This window comes from Catharus ustulatus, chromosome 8 (assembly GCF_009819885.2).
Source record: "Catharus ustulatus isolate bCatUst1 chromosome 8, bCatUst1.pri.v2, whole genome shotgun sequence".
Classification (NCBI taxonomy): Eukaryota; Metazoa; Chordata; class Aves; order Passeriformes; family Turdidae; genus Catharus; species Catharus ustulatus.
In genome coordinates this window covers 29,035,062-29,053,480 of record NC_046228.1, presented here as the reverse complement: position 1 = coordinate 29,053,480, position 18,419 = coordinate 29,035,062, and the positions used below count along the sequence as shown (strand labels likewise).

The 18,419-nt window shown below is 37.9% G+C and overlaps 1 protein-coding gene across 3 annotated transcripts in view; it reads right to left on the bottom strand.

The window, feature by feature from the left end:
* BICC1 (BicC family RNA binding protein 1) overlaps nt 1-18,419 on the bottom strand; it is an 89,568-nt gene that overhangs the window by 17,628 nt on the left and 53,521 nt on the right. For 2 of the 3 annotated variants that reach the window (XM_033066348.2, XM_033066349.2), the window contains exons 4-8: nt 4,548-4,627; nt 3,257-3,415; nt 2,271-2,324; nt 1,282-1,476; nt 129-380 (exon numbers count right to left, since the gene is read on the bottom strand). In XM_033066348.2, the coding sequence (XP_032922239.1) occupies nt 129-380; nt 1,282-1,476; nt 2,271-2,324; nt 3,257-3,415; nt 4,548-4,627 (740 nt within the window). Of the gene's footprint in view, nt 1-128; nt 381-1,281; nt 1,477-2,270; nt 2,325-3,256; nt 3,416-4,547; nt 4,628-10,181; nt 10,385-18,419 lie in introns of all 3 variants that reach the window. The other variant, XM_033066350.2, reaches the window with a different exon arrangement.

The window sequence follows — 18,419 nt, the reverse complement described above, 5'->3', positions numbered from 1 at the left end:
TTGCAGTGTGAATAGCAATCCTTCCTCTCTACGGCTAATTTACATGTGACTTGTAAATACATGCAGACCAAAAGGATTTTTTTATGGTCTGGTAATTTTTTCATGCAAGTTTCACTGAAAGAATTTACCATGAGATATTGCCTGGCAAGACAGACAGACTCAATTGTGCCCTGGAGGTAGACAGTGGATTTCTTTTGTGGGTTACTAGGGTCAGGGAAGTGGATCTGAGCACCAGTCCTCTGCATGATATGTTTGATGTTGCTGCCATTTCGACCCATCATAAAGAGATGATGCTGCGCTGCGATGTCGAGCTGTGTGCTCACAGGGATTGCAGAGGCCAGGCTCCCAGCCAGGTGCTCCAACAGCATGGCTGTTCCTTCCTGGGGGGAAATGGGAGAAACCAGTGAAACACTCACAAACACACAAAAGGAGATCTCAGACTGCTTCCTTGCTTGTCATGCACTCCATAGGCAAGATAAGAAAACACTGTTGGGTTTAAAACCACAACTGATTTGTTGAAGACAACAAATGAACTAAACTCTGCCCACTATTCCCCCTTTATGAATAAATGCAGCATTCAATTGGCACTCTGTAAAAGGCAGTTTGGTCCCAACAGACCTTTTGTGGCCACAAAGGCAGTCAAAGTCAAAAGAGATTTATCTGGGTAGGTACACTACTTGCAAAATTTGCCTCTTTGTGTTGGGCTCAGATGCTCTTACTGGCTTGAGATACACCCATCTGCAACCATATCAATCTCTCATACTGCCAGTTCCTAACAAGAACACTTCTTTACTTTATTAAGATGAACAGGCTCCTGGCAGTTCATTGCCTTGGCTGCCAAATTCACATTTCCAAGTGCTGGATTCACAAGATCACTTTTATTGACTGACTGGGTAACTTTCAAGGTTATATATTTGTGCACATGTTGAGAAGAGCATGAATAACTTGAGACGGGAAATGTATTTTGTGCTTTTTGTTGGTATTGTTTTTGAATTAAAAGATGAGTAAGATCAGCATGTGTTCCAGAATTGCCAAAAACCTGAACAAGTGTACAGGAGGTGAACAGTGGATTATAACCTTACCACCAACGATGCAAAATCCTAAACTTAAAACTACTTTCTATGCATTTTTACACTTGTATAAGTACAGGAAAAAATTCAAACCCTCGGGGTTTGCAAGTGATTATACAATAACATGTGCTGATGAGGCAAGATATACCACCTTATATACATAAATTATAAATATATGACATTCAGAAACCTTCTGTGGAGCAGAGATTACCTTCACAGCACTAGTGTTGTTTTGTGACCCTCTGACGATGACTGTAGCACCATACATTCGAGAGCGTTGTTTGAAGGAAACTGAAATGTTATATGTCTGACATACGTGCTGAATGGTCGGAGAATTAGGATCTGGGATGGGTTGGAGAATTCCAGCAATAGGTAATTCAAACATGAGTACCAATGGAAGCAGCTCCTACAACAACAATGAAGAGGAGATATTGAAAACCAACATACAACAATTTTATTCCTCAGTCATAACGTACTGTTCAGTATGATTTAACTGACAAAACATCCTCTGCCCAGAGTTCATGGATAAAAATATATTGACACTTGGAAAAAGGCACCTCTTTTTCCAGGGATACTAGAGTGGGGATTTTTTGCAGAGGCTTTTTTGAGTTTTGTTTGGTTGATTCTTTTTTCCTTCAAAATAGCAGGAGCATTTGGAATAAGTTTGGGTGACATGTCTGGCTAAAGAATTGCAGTAAGCTTTTGGTAATTTATTTGATTTTTCATTATCCATGCCAAAATACACATAAGAGTTGACACTAAAAGAAAAAGATAGAAAATAGCTACAAGTGGAGAATGACACTGGATTATTTATACAAATTATACATGAAAATAGTTGAAATGTGAGAAGTAGAAATTGCCTTTCTCAAGTCATAGATTCACATAGGATGCCTGAGTTTCTACAGGCAATCTGTGGTGGGTAAGTTAAGATGTAATTTTCTGCACAGTATGGAATTAATTTACGTCTTTCTTAGAGTGTAGACTTCATGTTCAAGACCCACTTTGGGTCACTTAAAAATTTGGCCAGAACATGAATCACTGTTAAAATACCCGTGGCATATTTCTCATATGGATGCTCACATTTGTTCCTACACTTCTGCTGTCACCAGACAGGGCAGACAACCCCAGGGTACTCAAAACTGTGCATTTTTTCCCTGATAGGTGTTTTCAAGGGGACACTACACTCAGCTACAGCATTACCCGAATTCTGACTCTTGCAGACTCCACTCCAGCTGGCTGTCCTGCAATGGACACCTGGAAGAGCAAGATTATGAAAAACATTGGATCATATTTTCAAGTGAAGCATGGAAAAATTATTCAGATAACTGTGCTCTCCTTAAAAAAAAATATCAAAGAAGAAAATAACACCATTCATACCTGTTGACATCCTAATTGTTCTCCAAACACTAGCTGAGAACTACAGCCAATATTAAAAAAATGCTGCAGAATCTTAGGTTATCTGTACTTAAGCTAGAAAAAAAGGATACATCAAAAATACAGTGGTTTAGGTCAAATAATGGAATTAGTACTGCATACATGTGCTCAGTGCTAATATTCAGACAACAGTAGATTTTCTTGAATGTTTTGAAATTATTGCATTTTGCTCAGCTGCCATTAGGATGCACAAGTGGGAACTCCAAGTACAAGGATGAGAGACTTGAAAGTAAACATTCCATCAATATTAGCACTAGAAAAGATGCACAGTTCAGGCTTAGAGACTTACTCTAATGAAGTTGAACTCTTACAATAGAACATTCATTTCTGCTGGCTATTTGCTAAGTTTAGTTTTCAACTAAGTTACACCATAAGCAAAAAACACCAAAAAAAAAAAATCAATCAGTATGCTAAGTCATTGTGTTGGAACAGGAAAAAAAATTCCAAAAGCAGATTTTTTGGTACCACTTCTCTACCATTCACACTAAGTTGCTGACTTCTGTATGTGCAAAGTAATTTTAGCTTCAAAAAATTAAAATCATTCATGAGCCATCACAAATTGTTTCCATCTGTTTTCACAGATTTGCTTACTTAGGAAGCCCTGTACTTTCCACACAGTGTAAACACCAAAAGTCTATTTCCCTGAACATGAACACACCATCCTCAAAAAACCCATGATGAGATAAGTTTAGAAATGTTTTATACTCTCAGGAATTACAATCCAAATGAGGTCAGTATTAAACAGTACTTACTTGGTTGCTTTTCTCTGCTTGATTGTTCCTATTTGAGTCTGGAAAATGGATATGGCATCCCGTTTCCTCCATCACTTTTTTAATATTATTGCCACCTTTACCTATCACATGAGAATGTTCTGTATGTGAAACATCCATCTTCAAGGTTACCCGATTGCTCTGGAAATTAAGCACCCACAGTTAGACTTGGTCACAGCAGAATCCGAGTATTTAAGTATTAATGTAACTTCAAAAATGACATCAAAATTGTATTTCCAAAGTGGTTTTGCTATTACTTAACTTCTACTCAAGGATGATTTTTAATACGGACTGGTTGGATGTTAATTTGGTCTTGTTTTCTTTCTAGTGAAGAAATTACATGGAGATAAATACTCCAAAAGATACATCTTCAAAAAATTATTAAGGCTTTTAAAATACCCCTGAACTTCCATCAACTTAAGTGTCCTTTTGCAATTTATTCCAATTTCTTTTAATTTTGTGGTTTTTTCAGTTGAAGATGTGCATCCCTGCTTGATCTGAAAGGATCCATGGAACCAAGTAACAATGTTTTTACTTCCTTAAACAATTTTTTTTTTTTGGTACATTAATTTTTAAAATACAGAAACACTGACTACAGCTATTCTTAAAAGCTCTATTGTTAACAGCTCATAATGATGTTGTTAATAGTTGTTCAAAAAGTAATGCTTATCACTTGAGTGCTCCTGTTGGCAATCTGCTCAGAGAAACAGGAAGGTGCCACACAACTACACAGAAGCCATACACATCGCCTCAAAAGAGCTGCTGATAAATGAGAATAATATCTGATGAACAGAAGAGATCCCTGGCCAAAATCTAGATGGTTTAGAAATTCTGGTCCTGATGTTTCAGAGTGTAAGAACAGAGTAACAGTTAAATATAAAATGGCATAAATGCTCCTAAAATCAAATTTCAAACAGAAACGAAATTTTAGGTTCTCTGAAGTGGTTGCATAATCTATTGCTTGTAGTGAAGCTATATTTCAGATTTTGAAGTAAAAACGCCAATTCAATGAACAAATCACTTATGCTTTTAGCCATATGGCTGGAAATATTTCTATATAATTCAGATCTGGAAAAGCTGCTTCAAGCAAGTATTTTTCTTGCAAAATGTTTAAATATGTGGGTATACACCAATATCAACATCTGCAAGACATTTATTGGAGACTTTGCTTCAGAGCGTCCATAAATACCTTCTCTTGAAATGTGCCCATTAAAGAGATCAATGTCACCACAAAATTAGGGGCTAAGGTGTCATTCTAAGAAAGTTTTCTTACTTTTGTGTCCAAGACAGACATGATTTTCTCTTTTGCTTCTTTAACGTTTTCTTTTTTTCCAGAAACTTTAATATGGGGATCTATAAAAGAAATAAACTTGTAAAAACATACAGTCAAATATCTATAATAAAAAATTCCTCACTGCTGAAATAAATTTGAGCCCATTATTTAAAATCTACTTATAAATTGTACCACCAGCCTCTGGGATTCGGCTGAAGATCAAAATTTCTTATTCCATCCCTTCAGCCCCACAATTAGGATTACCAGATGAACTTATTAAAACATGAGAACCAACTTAAAATAAATAGAAATCAAATTCCAAATGTATATCACAGTATCATAAACATTGTCTGCAATGCAATTACATAGCTAAACCACCATATCTTCTCAAACCAAAAGTAACAAACTCAAATCTTTTTGGTAGCTCACCAAACTCAAAGCCTCCCTCATCATCAGTTCATTATATTTAATTAGTATCTACAAATATCCTTTGCAGTGCCTATCCTGGCACTAAAGATGTCTCCACCCAAAGTTTTCTGATTGCAGTTATCAAACGAAATTCAAATGACACTTTATTAAAACAAATTGCTGAAGTTCAAGCACATAAATTAGCAGCAACACCAGCTGATGGTGGTTTTGCCCAGTGAGATCTAAAATATTAATTCTACAGCCCACTTGGTTTACATGATAACTTTCAGACCTCAGCCCTTAAACAACACAAAGGTGTTGGGCTGAGCTAGCAGGTGCAGTTCTGCATCCCATAATATACACCAGGTCAGCAAGTACCGACCCGACTTTGGAACTAAATCAGTAACAATTACTCCAAGTGTGAAAATCACACATCAGCCAGTTGAGCAGCACCATCTGGTGTCCAGGAGCACAAAGTGCCACAGTGCAAAATTACCATCAAAACAAGTTACAACAAAGGAAGAAGTGCCCAACTACCACCCACATTTCTGTTAGAAACAGGGGGATGATCTTGCAGGTGATGCCCCTGTTCTTGAGTCCTCTGCCCTTCTGAAGTGCCTTTTTCTCCTGTGTTACAATGGAGTGTTCTTAAAAAAAAAATTTTCAATCCTCTTCTGACTCTTGAACTAATGTAATTCATTATGCTAGACAAATACATGCATCTCAGGGAATATAAAAATAAATATAGTCTCAACGGCAAGAGAAAACAGCAGTAACAGAACATATCTGCCTTTCCCATCATCTCAATGATTGAAACCACTTCCCTACTAAAAAAATGTGAAATAATACAACCTTAGGCTGTAAACCTGTTTTATTCAATTGAAAATTCAAACTCTTTAAGTCATGCCTGGATACTCTTTTCATTCCAACAGTAAAAATAAGCCTGTAGTCTTTACCACTGAGAATTTCTCAGCACATTCAGCTGAGGATGCAGAAGGAACATAGGATTTGCTGCCAAGTTTCATGAAAATCAAGAAAAATGCAGCATTTTGAGTTCCGAGAAACAGATATATTTTATTTTTTAAAATGGAAAAACCGTAGTCACAAAAACACGGTACGCACACAGAGCCTACAGAAGCTTCAAAAATCTGCTACTTCAGCCTTTCACAATGGAGCAGAGTCAAACAAAAACACAACAAAGTAGTCTTAAGGGCAAATTTTCTAAGTTGACAGGAAGCCATATGGTTCTAATGCATTTAAGCTGTGAATGACACTTGAAGTGGATGTCGCAGTCAGAAATTCCCAGCAGCAGATTCTAGCACACTGTGTGTGCTCCAAGTGCTCTTTAGATGCACCCAGGAAAAACAAGCCCACACCATCACCACCATGGAGCCGATTCTCACATATTTGCAAACATTATATTTAAATACACATTTGATTACATGGAGGAAAAATACCTGAAATCAAGCCCTGCATCTTATTAGTACCAAAGGAGATTACTATAATTCCAGAATATTATTTTCTTACTCATGAGTGAAAATACAATTTAGAACACCTATGTTTTCCATTTCTCATCTCAGTAGGACATCTTTCTATTGACACTGGCGGCTTCAGCCAAACATCCTGTATTTCTACACTTGTTTGCTCTTTTGAGATGAAAAAAGCTCAATTTCTCAGTTAAAAAACAAAACAAAAACCCCACAAAAACAAGGAAAAACCCACAAAGCAAAAAAGAATCCACTGATGCCAGTGACAATACTAAAATATACTACCAAATCTTCCAAAATTGGTCTAAGTACCCTCTCCTTACTTGACTTCATGAAGCAGGTCAGTGTAAGTCAAAGAAATTCGTTCTTTGTTCACTCTTTCATTCAGTAAAACGCTATTTAAATACAACATCCTTTTGTCTGAAAAGAGCTACTTGTAACTAAAAGATTTAGAAATGTTTGAATTGGTCTTGCATGAGTTGAAAGCACATTGAAACTATGTATGGTCTGCAGGAAATTTCACAGGTACCCAAATAATCAGATCATTTCTGGAATCAGTTTAGAATTTAGAGAGACAATTAGATCACAATAACCTGATTTTCTGTGTATTACAGAAACAGAATTTCTTAATATAGGAATCAAATTGTTTGTTTGTTTTGCAGCTGATTCCATGGATTAACAGCTGCATTTAATTTAGGAAAAAAAGCCTACCTTGTCTTAGGCACCAAGACAAAAATCTTGGTTGGCTAAAGCTCTACATTTAACATTTGAAACACCTACAGGTGCGATGGCAGCAATGCACTGCCAAAGTCCCAAAGAATAGACACGGCACTCTCAGAAGTGTGAAAAGGATTGTCAGGCACAAAAGTGTAACAAGTGTGATGCATGTCTGGTACTGACAGTGCAGACCAGCACAACCCAGCACTCCAGGCATTATTTCCACTGATCCACTGCAAACCAACTCCCCTGGCTGGGGCCACAACAAAGCCACTTTTGTCCAGGTGATGCTAAGTCACTCCTCATCCCTAAGGAACATAGGGCTTGATAAAAAAAAATAAATAAATCACCTTTTTTTTTTTAAGCTCCTCAGCACAACTGGAAGTATACTCCATATAAAACTAGAGAGAGAGAACAAAGAGCAGGTGCCTACCATAAATAAAGACATGAGACACCAAAGCTTTGCAAACTATTTGTAAACACAGAACAAAGGCTTCAGAAGAGGTCTGTGTGCTAGAAGCATATAAGGCTTCAACACTTTATTTAAAATGTAGTATCAGGCCTTGGAAAAGGCTTTAACTCCTAAGAAACAATACAATTAGTGTCTTGCAAACTATTAAAAATGCCATTCTATGGTAATCCATCTTTTCCACCAACTTTGAAGGGCAATATATTTTTCTTTAGGATTGGAAAAGAAAAAAATAATTTTACCAGGTCTTTCCCTCCCCCCACTTCCAAGAATGGGGGAATATTTACATAGCTGAAGTTACACAACAGACACTGCTGGACATTTTTCTCAACAGTCTTCATTTTGCCAGACTTCTGCCTTCAAGTGGTCTTTTATTGCTCCTATCCTCAAATTCCTCACTCCACACTTTGGCAGAGTTTCACCTCCCCAGTCTTTGTCCACAGCTATACCAGCAAGCCTCCAGCTTTATTGCTACTATTGTGTGTGACACTTCAGTAAACAAAATAAAATTCCTCCAAGCAAAAAGTTTGTTTGTGCCAGTGCAAATGCATCTACACCAACTTCTGCCAGGCAAGAAATATTCCAAATAATGAAGCCACTTAACTGTGTAGGCTTCTCCCGAAATTCAAGTGTTACATTTCATGTCCAGGGCAGCTCTCCACAGCCATGCATCCAGCTTGTTTACAGGATGAACAACCGTAAGTTAAGTAACACAAATACCAAAATACCACTACTCTAAAAATAGCCAGACAACTGGGCAACACCAGGGCAGATGACAGTCATTCTCAACGAGTGGCTGATTAAGATCTGAATAGCCTGAGAGCATTACAGAACTTGAGCCATTCAAACAGAAAGACAAAAGAGACCCAGATTTTTAAGGGACAAGTTATGACAGCGTCTGTCCCAAAAGTACCAACAAAAATACACTAAGCTATGTGAGAAGTTAAAAAGAAAAAGAAAAACAAACCAAACAAATTAACACATAGACATTGGTATGTTCTCATCTAAAAGGGCAAATACATTGATCACCCTACAAGATGAAGAGATGGACTTATTAAACAAGTGACTTAAGCAAAAAGTCAAGTAAGGTTTTCTATTAATATAGAAAAAAGGATAATTAAATTGAAACAATTTATTTAATGCTCATAAATCACGAAATACTGCATGTACAGTTTAAGAGCAGATATTCCCTCACCAAAGTAGATGACTGTAATAGCCAAGAGAGACTTGAAATCAGCTCAAACTATTGCCATGGAAAAGCAATATTAAGGCTAAAAGCATGAAGCAAATGCTCAGGAGTAAGGGCACATGCAACGGAGCTCGACTGAAAAATAAAGTAAATTCATCACTTGGGCACTCAGTGCTGTTGGTTTACTAGTTTAAAAGAATTCTTACCCTCTCTCCAATACATCCTAGGGCACTCCTCCTCCCAGTGTCTAAACCACAGAAGGAAAAAGCTACTCATGTATTAAGGCATAAAGCAATGAGCCATTTCCTACTGCAGACTCCTGAGTATTCTCAGAGGTATCACTCAACAACAACATGCCAGTTTTTTGTTTGGGGCTTGCCTTTTTTTCTTGTTTTTTAGCTGAAATTAGAGTGCAGCATCATTTTCTCTGAACAAGACTTCAGCCGGCTAACTTTGGCATGATCAAAAGCCGACCCAGAACATCATAAAACTCAACATGGGCTGTGAGCAATTAATGGTGTCTTCAGAGGAGACATATCCTGAGGCTCTGGGCATTCTGGGGGATCTGTTTGTTGTGGACAAACAACTGATTATGAAACGTTCCTGGGAAGAGCTAGAGCTATATGTGTGCACACATTTGAAGGACTCCTTGTCTTCTCAGCACTTTTTCACTCTTAACTTTCCCCATTACTGGCACCTAACTCCAAACCATCTTTAGAAGAATTGCTGTTAAACTCAGGACACGAGAAGGAAGCTGAGAAAAAGCAAACACTCGTTGCATTGTTCCTGCACACTATTTCCCCCAGGGAAGGCAGTTTACATGCAGCCCTTCACTCTCGTTGCAGTTTAGGTGCTGCCACACTGTCACCTGAGGAGCATTAACTACCACAGCACTGCTGTTCAACCCTGCCCTGTGACAACTGTGTGATGTGCAGTCAGCAATCAATCCCCTCCTCACTTCTCCCCACCATTTATAGCAATACATTTATACACACATACATTCACAGATTCACGAAGCACAGACTGACACACCAACCTTACACACACAGAAAAAAAACCAGTGCAGCATCTGGTAGAGCAAAGAATCATGTTTCTCAAAAATTTCAGTGTAGCTCAAAAGAAAACACAAATATCTGCAACAGGATACTTAAAATGGCTCTTAGAGTGAAATGTCAGTTTGATATAGTCTCACAAATTAAAAGAAATGAGATGCACTTGTACATGAACCATAGCTGAATCTCACATTTGGCTCTCCTAGCAGCTTTGAAACATCCCAGCAGAACACCGAAAATTCATGTTCAGAATGCCCAGAATTAAATGAAAATTAGCCAGAAACATCAGATAAGCTTTAAAAAATAGATTACCTGTACAATAAAACGTTTGGAGAAATAAACTATTGATGACTGGATTTCGGACCACTGACAGAGGAAATGAAGCTGAAAAGACTTCTCTTAAAGCATAAGCAAAGAGGGAAGACAAAGAAGAGGTAACAGATCATATGGTAATTTAAACAAAAAAGTGACCAGATTTCAAGGGAGAAGGGGAAGGCCAAGGTGGAGAAGAAAACCTGAAAAGAAGAAATGAGAATTAATTAATTGTAATCACGAAGACACTCCATTCCAGTTACACAACTTCAGTTACCACCATGACTAGCTTAAACTTCTTATTTTACTTCTAAAAAGAGCCATTAGGGACATTTTGCAAATACAGTCAGCCACAAAAAGGCACATGCCATGTAGCCCTTCTGCTGCCTCTTGGGTAGCTGCTCTTCAGCCCAAGCAGCCACCCAAAGCAAGGCAATCTCTCAGCAGGACACAAAGTCTTATTTTGTTCAGCACGGACACAACAAATTCACAGTTCATGACTTAAATCTCTGTTGCCATTATATGTCAAAGCACAAACACAGAATCACAATGCCTGGGAAAGAAAATAAGAAACATAGAGAAGAAAAAAAGTATAGTATTGTAAGATCAGCTTAACAGAGGACCTAGAAAACAGCCACAACACTTCTATCAGAAATAACACCACTATCTTCACTGCACACAGACTCATACTCAGGGTTGCAATTCTGATGCATAAGCCATGAGATAATTTTAGTTTCTCACACACATATTCTCAAAAAAGTCCTTGTGACTGCATTTTTCTAAATAAAAAACATCATCTGACTCGTGATCTCAAATTCACGCCTCAGGCTCAGCTTTCCTTGCAGTGCTCCCACATCCAATCCCTGGCTACTGTTGCACCTTTTAATGTCTGGCTCTGACTGACTGCACCCCACTGTGTGAGCTGGTTTGGACACAGCCACTGCAAGGATGAATTCTGTGGCTTGACCAGAAGGATGCAGTTAGTCTGCAGCAAAGATTAATATCGGTCTGAATGGGCAGGACAAACAGACCTGTCTTTCTGGGAATCAGGATGGAATGAAATGTTATTGCAAAGATAAAAACAGTTGCCACCCAACAGGACATCAGGCATCAGGTGACTAAGGCCAAAGGGAGCTCATAAAATATTTTTGATCACCATTACAAATACTTTACCTTCCCTGCTTTAGTATCATGCTCTGTGAAAGGAATTTTCCCCAGGAAAGTTTTCCTTTTCCAGATTATTATATTTTTAGAGGTTATTTCAACTGTATTCCTGATGAACATGGTGAACAGGTATCATTTTTTGTTTGCTCCACTTTTTCTAAACAAAGAAAAACGGCAAGTCCAATAAAGAAACATCTAAATTGTCTTCTCGAGAGCTATTCAAGAAGCAACAGCTACATGAATTAGATGAAAATTATGACAATCCAGTAAAAACCCAGTCTGAGTCCACAGGAATACTGATTCAAGGGCTTAGTAGGCTCTTACAAAAAACAACTCCAGTACAAGCAGAACACTTCAGCTGCCTAGTTTTCCTTCCATGTACCAGACACTAATTACATTGCTTAAAACAGAAAGATACTAAATAAGAAAAAGTTAATGAACTCTTTTTTGGAGCTGTAAGAAGTCATTTTCTTACAGTGTTAGATCATTAACATACCTCTCCTCCATCTTGGGATTGAAATTTGAAAGATCAGTACACATTTCAAAGTTATGATAATATTAAGTGTATGAAATTTGACTCAAAATTTGCTATGTTATCAACAAGTTTCTGCTGTTGACTGAACATGACTATTTATTTTATTATTTTTCAGAAGCACAAGGTAAGCATTTTTTTTTCAGTCAGCATGGCAATGTATTGGCTTCTTCCATGCACTACTATTGTGCAGGCTGCAGTCTGCAGGAAGAAAAACACAAATAGAGAGATAAGGAAAGCAGTGTTTCCATCTTCCTTCTAAACCTACTTGGCATACACCTAAATCAACAAAAACATTATCCATGTGCTGACAATTGGTTGTGAATACTAAAACCTTCTAGTTTGTTATGTGAATACTGAATCACATTTTAATCACGTAATAATCGACCATTGGCTTTTAGCATGGCAATATGTATATAGCAATATGTATAGAGCTGAATATCTTACATCAAAAGGTTATTCTTATTCACAGATATTAAATGATTTTCACCAGTATAACAGGCAGTTTGCAACTGATTTGGGAAGAGAACCTTAATCTCCTGAAGAACAGTGACTTAAAAACTTCTGCTTTTCTTTTCAGGGAGGGGCTCAGAGCAAGCAAACACTGCCCACACTGCTCCTCTGCAAGGGTAATTTCTTTGTGGTATACTGAGAAATAAAAACCCCAAACACGTGAAAGATGTCCAGAGTTGCCTTTCAAATCAAGAAATCATTCCTGAGCTGTTCTCAGATGAATTTTCTCTGCATCACTTCTGTCTATCCGTCTCTCCCCCATACTACACTAAGAGCAAAACTCACCTCTGGGAAATTAATCACCTACTGAGCATCTCTGCAATGTGAATTTCAGCAGTCACTCTGATAAATTGCATTTTGTGTCCTAAAAATTGAGTTGAAATAGAAAGATGGGCATCAGAGTGGAACACACTCTCCAGTTTACATGCAAATGCAGAGCAGACCACATTGCAAGGTATCTGCTTGCTAGAAGCTCCTAGAAGTCCAAAACCAATACATCAACTAATTCCAATTTTCACTGAAAGATCGTGACAAATTTGTACTCTCAAGTAATTTAATTGCAGCAATAAGTTTATATTACTACATTCCAGGGCTTGAAATTTCAGTTTTATTACAGTTACTGCCAAACACACTTACTGGATGTTAAGCCCCTTGATAATTCTCTTCATATTACAACTGTGTTTGTATCTTACCCCTCCCTTGTCTGGCCAAGGGTAAGTAAATCACTGTTCTTCACACAAAACACAGCAAGCTCTGATCAAAAACAGAAAAGCCCAAAATCTTTCTACCATTACAGGAATAACCAAAGTTCAGATCACTCTTGTCTAAGTGTAGTAAAGTACAATGCCCACGTGCTGGTTCCTTTGCTACCTAGAGTTTCCTTAAAACATGAACCAATGTGACCATTTTATCTTCCTCTGAACCAGTACAAATCCATGACTTTAAGCTCTCACGGCTGCAGGCACACACTGCCTTGAGCACAGAAACATTGGCAAGCTGAGCACAAAGGAGATAAAAGGCTCAAGCAAATGTGACTTTCTTTAAAAGCCCTCTTGCCTGTCACCTTCTCTGCATGCGAAACGTGCAGAATTGATGGCTGGGGCTGTTTTCTGAAGTGGCAGCAGTCTGGAGGCTGGATAAGTGACTCCAGTAAATGAGGGATTTGCTGCCAGCTGCTGGCACAAGGGATGCTGTGGGTTTGTGCGTGTCTAACTGCTCGGATCAGAGAGAACCAACACGAACTCCAGGGGCTGAGTTTCAGACGGCCTGGGATGGTCTTTCTGTCCATTTATTTATTGCAAAACAGGGAGGAGTCATCTATGCTTGAGTCAGCTGCTCCAGAAACAAAAGAAATAAACTTGTGACCTAAACACAACGGTTCTTTAATTTTTAAAGTACACAATTGTGGGGTTTGGGGGAATTTTTCTTCAGAATATAACAGTATGCACTGACAGTTTCTCATTTACAGAGAAAGTTAATAAAAAGCAGATGGAGGTCATAACACAGCAACTACAATACATGCCGTAATTAATCTGGCACTCCAAACAATAAACACAATGTCAGCAAGAGACTCACTTTAAATCTCCAAGTCAATTACAGACTGATTGCCTCAGCAACACATTACAGAAATTATTGACATTTACAGAGTTGCACTGAGGTAAGAAGTCCTTCAGCTGCTATGTAGGTTAATTAGGAAACTTAGCATTGAGAGCCAGAATGAATACTTGGAGAAGTATTTAAACTACAAAGATTTTTCCCCTCAAAATATTCACAAGCCAAACATCACAAACACAGAAAACAGCAGAATTTTTCCACATATACATCTCATCCTGAGGAGAGCAGCCACTGGCTAAAGAAAAAATGGACAATTCATCTGCATGCACACATTTCAGATAGCAAAATATGCAAATATTGGCACTCTTGGCAAGTTATTAAAAAAACTAGACTAGAAGACAGTGAGGCCTAGGAAGCCTGGGCCTCCAGACAGAATGTCCACTCAGAAAAATGGTGGCAGTGCTGTTTCATTTGAAATGCTGAGAAAAGTCAAAGAAAATCATTGTTGTTTCAAGTTCTATACCCACAGTTGGAAGAAAAAAATTTTAAATTCCTGTGTTAGTTTTCCAGTAACTGTTTCTCTAAAGAAAAAAATAATTACAGCCCCTTTCCAACCATCTCCTACAAACATTTCATGTCCCACCAATTTGAACCAGGAAAATGTAGAGCAACAGCTGTGGACGAACAATGTAAGTCAGCTGAAAATGGTCCCCACAGTTTAGCTGACAGTTCAGCTGTCTAAATACTTGTGAAAGAAGACAAATTTTCCATTAACTGTAGCAAAATCAAATTCTAGCTCACAAGTACAGCAAAAAAAGCCCTAAAAATTGATCATTTGATCAATAATAAATTTATGCAATATTCATAAAGTTGTCATCGACTGATTTTACTTGGGTAAATTTCAATTAGCATTAAAACAAAAGAGTTTCATAAACATTTGTCTATTATAACAGCCATGAGAGTTACTTCAGAAATTACCAGCAAACACTAAACTTAAAAATCAGAGAATTGCTGGAGAGAAACCACAAAATAATACCTAGCACTTCCCACACTCCACCATGCCAGCTTGAAGGCCAATGCTGGGCATAGATTTATGTCAATATTTTAGTTAGCAGCTATGGCCTCACACACTTCACTCACACTCTCTCTCTTACCTTTAGCCTGCCTATGAAAAAAAAAATAAAAATCCATGTCATTAGGGTGATTAAGGCAACTGAAAGAGGTCGGCTAGACAAAAATTCATACTAATATCAGGAAGTAGAGAGCACCACTTCTCCCCACAGCTCTTGCTCACATATTTTCTGTGCCAGCTGATAACAGAACACCAAAGGGCACCAATTGCAGACACAGGTTTAGAAACTGTAGTTTAGGCACTCAGGTCTAAGTTACCAGATGTTCATTTTCAGCTGCTGCTGGCAATGACTGAGCTTCAAGTTTTAGTTGCAAAAATAACACAAGATGAGGCAGAAAATATGCAAAAAAATGTGTCTGTTAATGTATGTCAGGATGACAAGGAAAAAAGAGTTAATGGCCAAGAGTCTCCAATTTCTTGACAATTTCTTCTTTTGGTTGATATGTTGCTTATACTGCTAAGAAGTAATTTCCAATATAATGAGTCAGCTGATTAAAAGCATAACCCATTTTGTCACAGCTTTCTTATCTTTGTCTGGCATTCTACCAATAATTCATGCTATAAATGGCTTTCTCTATAGTAGTTTCTTCTGGTTTATTTATTTCCAACCCCATCATTCTGGAACTAACTTGGCCTTTATTGATGGAATCCAAAACCTGCTCCCCTCCCAAATGCACCTCTGTACATTATCATGGCATTCCTAAAGGGATCCTTTAGTAAGTAAATCCTCAAGAAGAAAATAAAAACAACTATGCACTTGAATAGCCACCTTCAGTATTTCTTCCCGTCACAGAAAGCACATGTTCAATCTGACAATTCAGTTTTCTTTGATGTGACCAAATGTGCATCTATGAGCAAGTTAATTCACTCTCTGTAACCCTCCACATGACAGTACCCAGAGGCAGGAGAGCTCAACATGAGCTTCATTGCTCGCTGCACTCAGAGCAGCAGGAACAGCAGAGGGGAACTTTACACAGGAATGCATTTTGTACATGCATAGCTACAAATTTACTGCTGGAAATCTCAGTGTGTGCCATTTGGCATCAGAAGACTTAAAGCCAATTCCACAAAACTGCTTGCACTTTCCTGAAGTCCAGTATTTCTGCAGCTTACTTTCTTGGCTACTAATTTCCTCCAGCACCTCAAAACAAAGTTTTACATTATTTGACATTGCACTGAACACAAATCCAATCAGCTGGATGAAAGCTGCTCAAAATAAATCCTTTTCATTGCCATCTTGGTTTACTTGCACACATTCTAATTCTGTTTTGTGATTTTTTAGTAGAAATTGCCAATATCCTCAGCTCCCATGGACTAGAAATTCATATTTTGCATTCCTGGTATTTTAAGTCATCCATATGTTTTGATGAAAGACAAGACATCTGGTAAACGTTTAACAAATTTAAATTGCAGCCATCAAAACTGCATCTTTATGGAAGCTGCAAAAAGACATCAGATGGGAATAGTGACATGTTAGACACTGAATCACTGGTCTAGGACTGTAATGAAATACACATCAATAGAACAGCTTTTACCAGCTTGTCCCTAGGACATTCATTAAGAACCTCAATTGTGTCTGATCTAATTTCCAAGACAAGGATATGTATTGGAAATTCATGTCACACACCTATGAATACAAGTCTGTAATCCTCCCCTCCGTTTTTTGGAAGATGCATTTTCACCATCTTCCCCCTTTTCCTCTGTTTTCCCGTTATCTTTATACCATCTTGGTCACTAACTCTCTATTGTATTTTTTCAAAACCCTCATTTCTTTAAGGCTCCCACTCTAACCTCACGTTTCCTGCCATCCCACCTATCTCCTTCCAACTGGCTTCAGTCTCCTCATCAGCCTCTCATTTCCTCTCCATGTCTCTCCTCATTCCACTTCATTCCCAACTTTGTCCTTTCCCACAGCTTTGTTGCCATTAACAAGAGCTCATTTCTTCTTTCCCTTTCACAGGAGTTAATACAGGGAGAACATGTTGCCAACAGCCCTCTGAGACCGGCCGTGGTTGGAGAGCACTGCCAGATGGTTTTGGTCTCCCAGCTAAACAAAACCAAGTCCAAAGCCAAAACTACCAGAGTGCTCAACAAGCATTTACCATAAAAATACAATTTTTTTTAAACATTAAAAATCTGGACCAAAAAAGTCACCAGAACACTATGCCCAGAATTACATTCTCTCTAGATTTGACTTGCTTTACAGACAATGCCAGTCTTACCAAATAATGAAGGAATTGAATAACCAGCACAGTCTTATACAAGGTGAAGTTTGTACAGATGAAAAGTTTAAAACTCTAAAAACTAAATTACAGCTAGTTTTCAGATCTTACCTCCTACTGTTACTTCAGAAAAATCATGTGATTAAAATTACAGTTTCCAGAGGAAGTAATTAAAGAGAATTTCTATCAATGATAGTTTTGTAAGTTCGCACCTGGTCTTTGGCATGGACTCTGTCTATATTTAGAATGCACAGTATAAAGAATTCTGGAAATCAAAGCACACAAAAATATCAGAATATTACTAGTAATATATCAAATTTGCAGGGAGAGGATGATACTTATGTACACTGTAATTTCGGAAGGTTTATAGGACTTGATCAGGGTTGGGGAATGCAGCAGCCAGTGAAAGCCTCTTTGGGGAAGGCAGCCACAGAAACACTGTATCAAGAAACTGGAAACACTAATTTTTTTAGTCAGCTACAAAATATCACAGATCAGGTATAACTGCTTCAAAGTATAAAAATGTAGTGTTCTCACTAGTAATATTCAAGGGCATATATTTTGCTGTTTTTCTCCTCTACACTGTGACAAGACTCATAAGGAGATTTCCATCACACATCTTTGTTTCTCTGTGTGTTTGAGAACTGTAGGGTTCTGGCCTCCTCTGCTGAAGCCATTTTTTGTTCCAATTCAAAACCAGAGTTCAAATCCTGTTTACTAACCTGACATACCATTGCCATTCACCGAACAATGCTTAATGCATAATTGGTGAGTTGAAATTAGCACCCCCAGTTATTCACATTTGTGCCAGATATTTGCATACAATAATGCATTATTTTGGCAGCAAGAGCTCCTCAACACCCCTTTAATCCTTCTCAACCATTAGGATTGAAACACATGGAAGTAGGATTATGTCACACTTAGTAAAAGATGAAACATGACACTTGCCCTTTTTTAACACTTCTCCAACCAAACACAAGAAAAAGTACATGGCAACAAAAGAACAAAAAACACCAAGAGTTCATCTTCTCTCATGAAAAATATTCAAGAGGATGAGCAATGCCTTCTCTAAAGGAAAAAGTACTAGAGCAATACAAATAGCTTTAGTTTTGTTGCAACAA